Raw genomic sequence first — 12,574 nt, 5'->3', positions numbered from 1 at the left:
CTGATGTGAACAGTTTTTCTTAAATACATCATTAGAACAGGACAGTATACTATAAACTGTTTTTGTTGTCTGAATATTTAATTCAAATCTTTTCACATTTTCTTGTCCTCATTCACATAATTATTCTGATTGACACCTACCTGCCTTCTCATTGATTGTGAAAGATTTAATAGGCACTGTCCATATGATCTAGCATGCTTCTACTCCATGCATCTACTTCTTAGATCTGATTGTTCCCCATTACTCCCTGGCAATAATGTTTGCCCTTTTTTCCATTTGGAAAATGAGTGTCACCATCCATGAAGAGTTTTGAGGTGCCATCCTGTGCGAGTAGAGTGATTTGTCTGGCACTGCTGCTAGCACTCAATATGTTCCATCCATAAGTAATTTAGGGCTGTGTGCATGGAGGGAGAGGGGATAGACTTTGGAGCCATTAAAGAGACAGTGGGAGAGTTGTTGATATGAATACGGATTGTGAATTGTAGGGCTATTTATGCTTTACATGGAGCAGTCAGCTCTTCGCAAGAGTCAGTGCTTGTCAGAGCACTTAATGGTGAGTTTTTCCTTACACAAGATTCTTTTAGACTTCTACATCCATGTTTGCACAGATTTCTTGTAAGATTGTTTGATCTTTGTTAGCACACGTGACAGATTCATTGTTGTTTATCTTCATTCCATATAGTCATTGTTTTCTTTCTTTTAGAACTGCCTGAAACGACCTTAATTGAAGAGCAAGTTCAAGAGTCAGAGGCATGGGCCAAGCCTCTGGTCTACCTGTGGCAGACAAGACCACCCAATTTCTATGCTGAAAAAGAATATAATGCAGCTTGTGCAAAAAAGGAACCTTACTGTGCTGTTTGCACTCTTCTTGTGCCATACTATAGGGTAAGCAAGGTTCTTGCAGCTTCAACTCTGGATGATGTGTGAAATAGCTGCCCGGCTAATTAGTTTTCAAGACATGATAAAAAAGATAAACGTAAGCATTTCATTTTTAAGAGAGTAAACAAATTCACTGGCATTTAAGTTAGAACTGATACTTTGTTCACCTGCATCTATCCTTGGCTGCAGACACTGTATGCCTCCTACTACCATTTATGCAGGGTTTGTCTTTATGTGTGTGTGTGTATTTTCCCCTGAAATTACACTTTTTGGTGTGGTGAACCCAGGTAGGTTTGCATCTTATATGTCCATCTCCAAATACTTTTTATCAGAGCCTATTTTATACTGCCTTCATTCAGTATTGAGGAAATAAGTGTTTTCACCGTACTTAGGCCTTCTCAGGTAAAATATTCCCTCGGAATATGTCTAATGCAGGGCACTGTTTGACTCTGTCTTTGACTCTGTGGGATTACTGTGTCAAATGGCAAGTAAAAGTGGTGGTGTAGTATATGTTGCTAATTTGGAAGGTGCTAAACTGGAGTTTCCTCAGCATGGGAACCAGGAAAAAAGCTTTTATTGCACTGGACTGAGTTAAATGGCCCAAGAGGTACAGTACCACTGAACACCACTGCAATAACACTGGTTTGCAGACTGAGTGCAATTCAAGATGTCACAGTTATTTGGAACAATGAAGGTAGGATGACTATGATAAATACGTAGAAGCAGTTAATTTTCTCATGAAACTGTTACACTTTGTGGGAAAGTTGGGAGGGGTGGAATAGTTTCATCATTGTCACAAGGAAGAGTAAGACTCCCCTTTCTTTTACTTTAATATAGATTTTGTTTATTTTCCAGACAGACAATCAGGATGAAGAAAGTACTACTTTCAGTGAAGCAAACTCAGCAGAAACATTGATGGCAGAAAATGTGAAGACTAAACCTCTTATTCCAGAGATGTGTTTTATTTATAGTGAAGAAAACACCGAAAACTATCCATCAAATGCCTTTGTTGAAGAAGATGGGACAAGTCTTCTGATTTCATGTGCAAAGTGTTGCGTACGGGTTCATGCAAGTAAATAATCTAATTGTTCTGTTGCCAGAAATATAATTTAAAACTTTGCTTTATTGATAAATAATAGTTAGCTAGGCTTCTAGCATGTCTTTAAAAGTGCTTGAAGAACATTTCCATTTGTAATGCTTCAATCACTGGCTAATTTTATTTGAAAACTGCATTACATTTTCTATAACCTACAGTTGCTGTGAAAATATTGAAGAATTAACTGTCTTGTAAACTTTCAATGATCACAAACTTCTGATCTTTTTTCTATTCTAGTGATTTAATTACTCTTTTGTTTCTCTATTTTAAATCACTGTGCAATGCTATTGTGTCCTTATTAAGTAGTTAGGGTAAAATTCTCCTGGAAGACTTGTGAATATTGCTGTTAAATTTGGGAGCATGGTATTTTCCTTCACTTGCATTCTTTTTTATTGCAAGAGTAACTAATGAATGCATGGATTTTTCTGCAGTGTCTCCTAAGGACCATAGAACTTTAATAGTTAAATCTAAGTAGTCCACAACATACTTGGAAATAGAGTATATTTGCCCAGACTAAATGTCAGTACATTAAGTCAAAATTTTACTTCAGGGAGAGTTGGTGATATGATATTGCAATGATTAAAATAAGAAATTCATTGTGATTTTGTTTTTTTGGGTGCTTGGAGTTTTTGTTTTTCAGTTTTGTTTGCTGGGTGTTTGTTTTGGTTTTCTTATGGGGGCTTTTGTGGGTTCTTTTTATTTAGGTTAGGGAAGATATATTTTATAGACTATGACATTAGTAGTAAGCCTAGATTGTAAAAATCTCCTTTGTCACGTGACAGAGGAGAGTTTTATTAAGGTTTATGTATAATTGAATTGTATTACATCATTGTTAAAAAGGCAGAATATAATAATCAATCTAGCTCTCTTATTCTAGGTTGCTATGGTGTTCCTTCTCATGAAATCCATAATGAGTGGTTGTGTTCTCGATGCAGAAAAGAAGCCTGGACAGCTGTAAGTTGTTTAGCTATCTAACACTAGAGATTAAGGGAGGAAAAAAAGGTGGCATGTGCATTATTTTGTGTGGTATGTAGCCTGCATATTTTTTCTGATCATGCTTGCTGGGGAAAAACTATTTGTAAAATACGATAATATTTCAGTGCAAAATGTAATGGCATTTCAATACACAAACTTGGAGTAGTTTCACGGACTCCTGAAAAGGATTGGCTATGGTTTTGTGAAAAACTATAGTGTTTGAACAAAACTGAAAATTAAAATGCATGTAAAGGAGAGAAAATGTTTCATTGGTTACTAGAATACCCTATTACAGTTTCCTTTTCAGACAGTCATGAATTTAAAGATCATCTGAAATACTTTTGTGACTATTGTTCTAGATTCAGGGGAATATCAAGGGGAAAAGTGTAAGTTTGTTGTTATGAGCCCAGAATTTAATTATTAGTTAAACAAACGGGGTTAGAAAGCCCTGCTACTCTATCAAAAATTGAAAAATTTTAATTTCTTTAAGGGAAATTACAGCTATGATGTGGAAGTAGGAAAGTTCTAAGGAGCACGTCCTTATTCATGAAATACCATTTATGACTAAATCACATAGTTTTTGTTAAAGACACTGAAAAAATTAAGATGTTGCCTTTGGACCTGATAGTAGCTACAATATGAAAATAACAAAATGACACATTTGAGTGGAAATTAGGCGTGTCTTTCGACTCAAGTACATTTTTAAAAAGTCACTGAAAAAATTGTAAAACAAAAGCCAGTCTTAAAATTTCTTAATTATGTGTTGTAGAAAGGATTCTAAATTTGTTCTAAGGTTTTAAGGTTACAAATAATCTTGAAGTGGTCATTTAGATGGCAGCAGTAAGTGAATGATAAGAACAACAGTGAAGGGTCTGATGAGTCATTTATACTAACACCTGTGAAAAACATTAATTTGAGAAGAATTATTCACATTTTACTGAACAAGTTTGGGCTTATTCTCATATGATGCATATAAGTTTCTGATAATAAGAAAAATTTGAATTTAAGGGAAAGTACTTTTTAGCCAAATTATTTCAGGAGATGAGATGAAGTAGTGAAAGATATATCAAGAACATATGGGAGTTAGCTGAATGAAATTTTTATGTGATGAGGTTTTTAGAACTGATGACATGTTCACTTTGTGACCAGAGTGGTCACAGCTGCAGCTGGCAACAGGAACTACTGCTTAGGTAGAGTCTGCCATATTATGTCTGCATAGCTGACAACTCTTAAGTAGTCTCCCTATCTCTGCTGAACTTCATATGATTTATTTTATTTATTTTCAATAAATATTTATTTATTTATTTTCAATAAACTTTAACACTTTGGTAGCATCACATTATATAAACTCCCCCAGTTCCTCTGCAATCATCTTAAACTGCTTAAAGTAGACCAGTTTAAATTTCCACAAGCACACTCCAGAAACTGTAGGGAAGGCCCAGTGTATTTCTGCACTTTATAAGTTAGCTAACAAGAAGGTAATAAGATTGAAAGAGAGCACCATTTTCACCATGTAAAGACTAGACAATACATGTTATTGGACATTGGAACAATTTTTTAATGTAAGCTTTACCTGTCCATATATTTAACTAAATTGCTGTAATTTTTTGTGTGTACTGATTATTGTACAGTTGAATTGTTAAAGCTACAAAATCATCTGTCTGTAGCGCTGTTTTGGTAACCTGAATGAAATGAATTTATACCCCAAAAGAGTCCTTCATTCAAATATCCACAGGAATAAAGTTCCATCTTAATGCCTTAAATCATCATTAGGTTGGAAAATTTTAATGAAATATTGAAGATTGAATAGACCTGTAGACTAGTAATATGTTTACTTACAAACTTGTCCTCTTCTCTGCTGTCTTTTAGTCTTTGTTACTACATGTCATTCACATGCTACCACATTCACTTTGTTATTACATGCTATTCACATATTCTTTTTCACCTGCAAGACGTAGGAGCAATAGATACTACTCATCTGCTACCCAAGATAAATAGCAGAAATCCTGTTTCAGGGAAGTGAATGATGCTTTGTTAAATACAAACACATGAATGATAACAAAGTTACTATTTTTATAATATGGTCTTTCAAAAGTTTTGACATGCCGATCTTGCACTAATAGCAATCTCAGAGCTATTAGTGATTTCAAGAGCTTGCAGAGCTTAGGTGAATTACATCAGCCTGGAAAATATGTTGTTGTTTTTTAAAAAGATACAGAATGGGTGATGTGAGGAAATTGATGGCAGTCAACCTATCTCAGATAACAAGAAAAATATTGACCAAGTGCTGAATCTATCAATTTCCAAAAACCTAGACAATGACAGAATACCAAGAGGTGTCTATTGAAGTACAGGCCACTGATTTTTTTGCTGTGGCAGATCATGGGAGTAAGAAATAAGCAAAAGATTTCATGCATCCTAACTTTCAGATGCTTTTGATGGTATTCTAAATTCTGATATTGGCAGTGGCAGAAGACAGATGATGAAAATAATATTTACCAAACACATAGCAATATGGATTTACTCTCAACCTTAATATCTCAGACCAGCAACCATCATTCTCATAGGACTCTTAATGGTTTTAAGAGAATAAATTTCTGAGCATCATTTGCTGATTACTTTTCATGTCATTATGGCGCATATGTGGAAATCTAAACTACTTTAAGCAGTCTGCTTTAAACAGTTTAAGATGATTGCACAGAAACTGGGGGAATTTATATAATGTGATGCTACCAAAGTGTTAAAGTTTATTGAAAAATAAATCATATGAAGTTCAGCAGAGATAGGGAGATTACTTAAGAGTTGTCAGCTATGCAGACATAATATGGCAGACTACCTAAGCAGTAGTTCCTGTTGCCAGCTGCAGTTGTGACCACTCCGGTCACAAAGTGAGCATGTCATCAGTTCTATAGAATCTGAAACATGACATGAGGATGCTTAAGCTTTGTACTAGAAGCAAAGCCTGGAAAAAAAAATCCATGGAACAATCTGTCTGCTCTTTTCAGCTTTGGTAAGAGTCCAGCTGAAGAACTGTAACAGTAGACATAAAATGTTCAAAATACCATGATGGAAGATACAAGAGTTGCAACTGAAATTACAAGAAACCAAAATTTTTTTAATAATTCCTGATAGATTTCAACCATTCCACAAGGGAGGATTGAAAAGTTTAATTTTCTTAGTATAGTGAGGGGAAGGCAGAAAGGAAAAAAAGTCACATTCTGTAATGTAAAAATTATGTGTGTATAATTAAGAGTAACATAAGCAATTGCCATTCTGGAATTTTTTCCTCTTCTGTCTCATCAGATTGTCTCCAGGACTAACTTGTACCCATTACTCTTCATATTTTGCACATGACTCCTTCTAAGAAAGGGAACCTCTGTCTTGTCTTTTAGGGACAAGATTACTTGTGGAGACTTTAAGCTGCATTAGCAGAAATTAATATTAATACCAGGATTTTTTATTAATTTTTATATCTAAAACTAGTGAACGACAGGGCTGGGATATATAGAGATTTTATAGAAGCTACTTCTTTCAGAGTTTTGAAAACATGTTATGGAAACATTTTTCAGGAATAGTTGAAGAAGACTTGATTGTACCTTGAGGCAGACTGATAAAATAGACGCTGAATTCTGTTTTTTCTGTAGTTCTCTATTGCTTGCTTGGATAGTATTATTCATTGCAAACATTGTGGATGTAGTTGTCTTTGGGGAAAACTTTATTAGTTTGGTATTGAACTTAAATATGCTAATATATTTTTGCTTGTGTGGAACCTCAGTCCTAACATCAGCATGATAATAATTGCTGATATGTATTTCATACTATTTGTCATTTTAGGATAATGTTTCTGTCCCTTCAGAGTTTGGATGATAACCTTAGATTATCCTAACAGCTTTCACTTCAAAATAGTACAATACTTTTATCTAATCCTAGAATTTTACTTAATATAATATGGTTCTCTTTTAACCAATCTTCTGTACATTGAAAATGACAAGTTAAATGTACTGCTATCCCAAAGTACTACCTTCCCTTTTGAAAATCAGCAATTCAAGTTAGTCCTACCAATCCGCAACCTAAAGTTTTATGCTTCTTTTGAATTAAATGCAGATACTTATTTTCTGAATCAATTTTGAAATTTTCATAATTTTTTCATCTAATCATAGAATACCAGGTTGGAAGGGGACCTCAAGAATCATCTGGTCCAATGCCTCTTGGCAAAATCACAGTCTAGACAAGATGGCCTAACACCTTGCTCAGATGAATTTCAAGTGTTTAACATAGGGAAATTCACCAGTTCTCTTGGGAGGTTATTGCAATAGTTTTTGCTGTGAAATTTTTTCGTCTTGTGTCTAACCAGATTGTCTCCAGGAATAACTTGTACCCATTACCCCTTGTATTTTCCATGTGACTCCTTGTAAGAAAGGGAATTTCCATCTTCTTTTTATTCTGGATAATCATTGCTAAAAAACTGCAGCTGTTGCAGAATATCTGAAACAGATTTGGCTCTCTGTGGGAATTACATATACACATGCCTTCCAGAATTTACTTTTTTTATCTCAGAAGAGAGCAGAGTGCACAGTATGGGAAGATTTAGTTACTAGGAAATACTGACTCCTTGAAAGTCCAACTTCCTGGATGCTTGAAATTGTTTTCCTTATGCTTCATATTGATTCATAGGGGAAGGAGATTAAGCTGAAGATGACCCATCTGCGAAGTTCCCTTCTGGCTAAGGCATTAAATCCTGAAGAGAAGGTTGATTGGAAAACAATGAGAAAGAAAGTTTTGTGTAATGAAGAATATAATGGAAGTTATGAAACATTGGTACAACCTTGTTTCAGAGTTCATTTCTTAGGAGAAAAAAATCCTTCTCATTCCTCTGCTTACAAAAATTGTTTTAAATTCTGTTTAATGATACTTTCTTAAAATCACAGCAGTTATGTTAACTTCATGGAAAATTTGATCTCTATTAGGCTTCTGTATGTCAGTATGAATTTGCAAAGCAAGGAAGCATGAGAGCACTGTAGGAATGAGAGTTCTCTTAATAGCTAAATAAAACTTTATTATGTGTGGATCCCAACTATGAACATTATTAAAATACAGAAATAGAAAAATACCTATATGGATTTAGATTGGCAGAGCCAGACTTTTCCTTGATAGCTATTCCAGTTTATATTATTAAACTGATTTTGAGATTCGGAAGCATACTGTTTTCTTGCAGTTTCAGCATTTTAAGTAGCTGAAGAAGTATGCTTTACAATAATTTTTGTCAAATTTTCACCCTCTAGGATATACCTGCATTCATGATAGATAATACATCTTTATATTCTACTAGGCAGTAGGTCCTGATAACAGTTATTGACCGAAGAGAAGAGTGATACAGAATGGTCTATGCTAATGGGCAAAAATGGCCATAAATCAACCCCCGAAAACAATATAAAAAAATAAAATTATATTTAATAAGTCATCTGCATGGATCCTGAAAGTGTAACTGAATTCATGTAAAGTGCTTGATTGAGAACAAACGCCTCATTAATCTTAAATGGTTCAGCTGGAAAAAGTTAGTGAAGTCAGGAAGAATAATGACTGGCATTACAGAGAATGCAACATACTGTACAATGAGCAAAGATGTGGTCACCCAATAGCTATACTACATAAACATGGAGTACCTTTGTTATTTAGACTACAAAAGTTTTGGGACAGGAAAGAAATAGAAAGAAGAGCAAGTCAGGAAACAGGTAAATACACTTCATGATCAGGTACATTATGATCATAAGGCCACTAAGAAGGAGGCTGTGTGACTTTTCACAAGTGATTCTTGCTTTGTTCTCCACAGCACTGCAGAAACTGTTAAGTACCTCATCTGATAAGGTGGCACTGATTTTGAGAACAGATCCTATGTTGAAATAGCTTAGCAGAATTTCTTTTTCTATAGATGAGCTTTTTCATGCTTTGCATATTACTTATGGATAATCAGTCTTTGGGTTTATTTGCGTTTATGGTTAGAGTAGCCCCCTATGTAATTTGTAGGATTTTTAGTTTCTTTTTCCCAAAGGCATCAGAAAGTGGCATGTAAGAGCTTTTTCCACATTCCTGCTCACAAGCTGCCCTATTCCACTCCACTGAAAATAATGATTTTGAATGTTCTTTTTGTAGTGGTGCCCTTCTCTCTAATATGGTGTCATAATTTCCATTATAAACTGCTGTTTTCAGAGCCTGCTATCTGCCAAAATTAACTCAATACATGTGAGTACAGTGTCTTAATTTTCAGACTGATTTTTCTACCAAGCTTTAGATGCATTTGAATATTGTTAATAAAAGAAACTATTGGACAGGAAAATCTGGCTATAATAAAAAAAATTAAAACCCTGAATATTTCTGTGGTTCTTTGTTTTCAGAAAAATAAGATCTGATTATTATATTTTAAAAATATTTATGTTTTTATTTTTAAAATTCTGGATTTTTGCAAACCTTCTCTGCAAAAAAGTTGACTTATTGTGAGAATTTTAAATGCTGATGTCCATGTATGGACACAGATGAGGGGAGCAGTATATTTCCTTGTGATTTTGGTATTATACTAGTTACAGGTTATTTATTGCTTGCAAAACTCAACTTTTGGAACAACGTATTTTAACAGGCTTTTAAATATGGGGTTTCTCTGATACTGTCACAGAAGCCAAACTGAAGACCATTAAACTCAAAAAATATGTTTTTAACTTAAATGCCGTAAGGCTCAAACCCAAAGCTCATTTTGACCTTTCATTCACTTCACTGGAGTTTGCCAAATCAACCTTTGCCACTGATACCCGTGTCAAAAGCTTTGGTTGCCTCCAGCTATGTGGGTATTCTCATATTACAAGGAAGAGATTCCCTGCAGGGTTGGTGATACAGTGAGTTATGATTTCAGTCAGTCAGATGTAGTTTGAATCTGGTTCTGCTTGGAGATGGAATTGGACCAGAGAACCTCTCTCATATTAATCCAATCTTAATTTATCCTCAAAGTCCATATGTGATCTCTAGAGGTAGTGCTGCAAAGTCATTAAGAGGAAAAACATGCTATAAAAAGCCAGTAGCAGGATATCTTGACCTGACCAGCTTGTATTTTGCTGCTTTCTTAAATGTACAGCTTCTGAAGGTACTCAGGTTAAAATCTAATATTTGCTGCCTACAATAATGGGAATAAGCCTACATATCATATATAGATATATCTTAGATACACCATCATTCCTGTTTTGTTTGCTAAGCATTTACTCTTACTGTTAATAGAATCATAGAAAGGTTGGAAGGGACCTTATGGATAATTTAGTTCAACACCCTACCATGGACATGGTCTTTCACTAGAACAGGTTGCTCAGGGCCACATCCAGTCTTGAATATTTCCAGGAATGTCTTGAATTTCCAGAAATATCTACGACTTCACCGAGCAACCTATTCCAGTGTCCCTCATGATGAAGAAGTTTTTTCTTGTATAACCTAGACCTACCCTTGTGCAGTTTGAAGCCTTGTCTTATCATCCTTCTTGTAGCCCCTTTAGGTCATGGAAGGTGCTATAATGTCCCCCTGAAGCTTTCTCTTCTCCAGCTCAACAGCTCTCAGCCTGTCTCCACAGGAGAGGTCCTCCAGCCTCCTGATCTTTTTCTTGGCCTTCTGTGGACCCACTTCAGCAGGTCTTTGTTATGGTCCCAGAGCTGGATGCAGCTGTTGGGGTCTCTTTGAGGGCCAGAATCACCTCCATTGATCTGCTGACTACACTATTTGTGATGCAAGCCAAGGTATGGCTGGCTTTCTAGGTTGTGAGTCAGCTCACACCGAGCTTCCTGTCAACCAGCAGCCCCAACTGTTTCTCACCAGGGCTGGCCTTGATAGTTTCTCCACCCAGCCTGTATTTGTTCTTGGAATTGCCCCAGGTGTTTTCCTCTCTGTAAAAGTGATTTTTGCAGTTTCTTTATATTTTGCAGGAAGAATTATCAGTTTTGTGTTTTCAATGGCTTATTTATTAGCATTTTGGGAAAGGTAATCTCATTCCTTTTGACTCTTCTTCAAAGGAGAAAGTGTAATCTTTCTTGTTCAATTGTATGGGAACAGTTGCTCTTTCTACTATAAGGATTTTCTAGATCTGAGTGACTAATCACCACTATGAGAGAAATTACTTCAACTTCAGGGATCTAATAGTCTCCATTTTATACTTTATGGATGTGTGTTACTTCATATATGTACATTCTAGGGAGAAAGGAGACATAGTACCTACCCCTGTCAAGTTGTGAGAGTTTTTTTACTCCAATTACCTGAATGAGTATTTCAATTCTCATTTCAGTCTCAGCCTCAGTTCTCATTCCTTCTCTGGCTGTGGAATTGTCTCCATATTCCCATTTTCCATCTCAACCCCCCTTCCCTGTCATTTTGAAGTCTTCTTATCCTAGCCAGCTCTCTCCTGCTCTTTATGGTGTTAGAGATCACTGTTAATAATGCTATAGACAGTGTAGTGAAACACTACTTGCTCTTTATACTGTTGCTTTACCTTTGTATGATATAGGAGCTGCAACTGCAAGGAAATTGTTTGCTATCCCTAAGTCGAGGGCAGGGCAGACTGAATGTTTGCAGGATAAGTTACTAAAATGTGGAAATTAAGTAGCTGATGATTTGTAAACTTTAAATTCCCAAAGGTGGATGTCTTGAACAGACTTGGATGCAACTGCAAGAGTAAAATGTTCATCCATAAAAAGAAGCACGGCCACCTTCTATTTTCAAGAACATACTTTAAGCTTGCAGCCAAAGATCTTTCCACATGTTAAATAGATATTAGCCTGTGGTTGGTGTCTCTTTCAAGGAATTACTCGGCCTCCATAATCAGTGTGAACTTTAATCACTTAAAATACGAATGAAGGTTGTGACTTATACTGGTAGCATCTAGCAACTCTGTTAAGAATGGTGCTCGTTGTCAGGAAACTGAATCTGAATATTTTACTAGATAAACATCAATTTTTCTGAAGTTTATTATTTTTTACAAATATTTTGTCACTAAAAAAAAGAAGTTTGTCTCTGAAGGTAATAGCTCAAAGTGGATACAGTAGTGGACTTTGAATTGAAATTCAGTAATTTCAAAAGCTATTTTCCAAGTTAAAATTATTCCCTTGGTGTAGAAAAATTAGCATAATTATTAGTGGACCATTGCTGAAAACAACATTTTCAAGAGAAACACCAACCCATTTCTCTTTACACAAGGATAAATATAGACACAATTATGAATAAGCTGGGAAAAGGAGATGGATAAAATGTAGCAATGCCCTATCCAAATGCACATCTGTGTTAATAGTACTGGGAGTGTGACCTTGGGCATTACAATGCAATGGAGAAAAGAGATGGAAGACTAAGGATATCTATTTTCAGTTCAGAGGTTTCTATCTATAAAGCTAACCAGAATGGCTTGAAGAAAACGTAATGCGTTTAACAGCCAAAGCCCTACAATTTTTATCTATTTGACTTAGCTCTAGCAGAGTTGAACATTAGATGCCTGTTTTGATTAGCTGTTTTTAGAGGAGACTAGTAAATTGGCATTATTGTGACTCATCTTTGGAGCAGTTGACTCTTGAGACTGTTTTGACCTCTTATTAGAAATACTTTGGGGAAAAA

General features: G+C 35.4%; 1 protein-coding gene across 1 annotated transcript in view; it reads left to right on the top strand.

Moving 5' to 3' along the window:
* KDM4C (lysine demethylase 4C) overlaps positions 1–12,574 on the top strand; it is a 250,929-nt gene that overhangs the window by 151,066 nt on the left and 87,289 nt on the right. The window contains exons 13-15 of the mRNA XM_066568823.1: positions 704–885; positions 1,735–1,951; positions 2,853–2,929. Coding sequence (XP_066424920.1) covers positions 704–885; positions 1,735–1,951; positions 2,853–2,929 — 476 coding nt within the window. The remainder of the gene's footprint in view (positions 1–703; positions 886–1,734; positions 1,952–2,852; positions 2,930–12,574) is intronic.

This window comes from Molothrus aeneus, chromosome Z (assembly GCF_037042795.1).
Source record: "Molothrus aeneus isolate 106 chromosome Z, BPBGC_Maene_1.0, whole genome shotgun sequence".
Lineage (NCBI taxonomy): Eukaryota > Metazoa > Chordata > Aves > Passeriformes > Icteridae > Molothrus > Molothrus aeneus.
The sequence above is the reverse complement of the archived record's forward strand: the minus strand, read 5'-3'. Positions and strand labels throughout refer to the sequence as shown.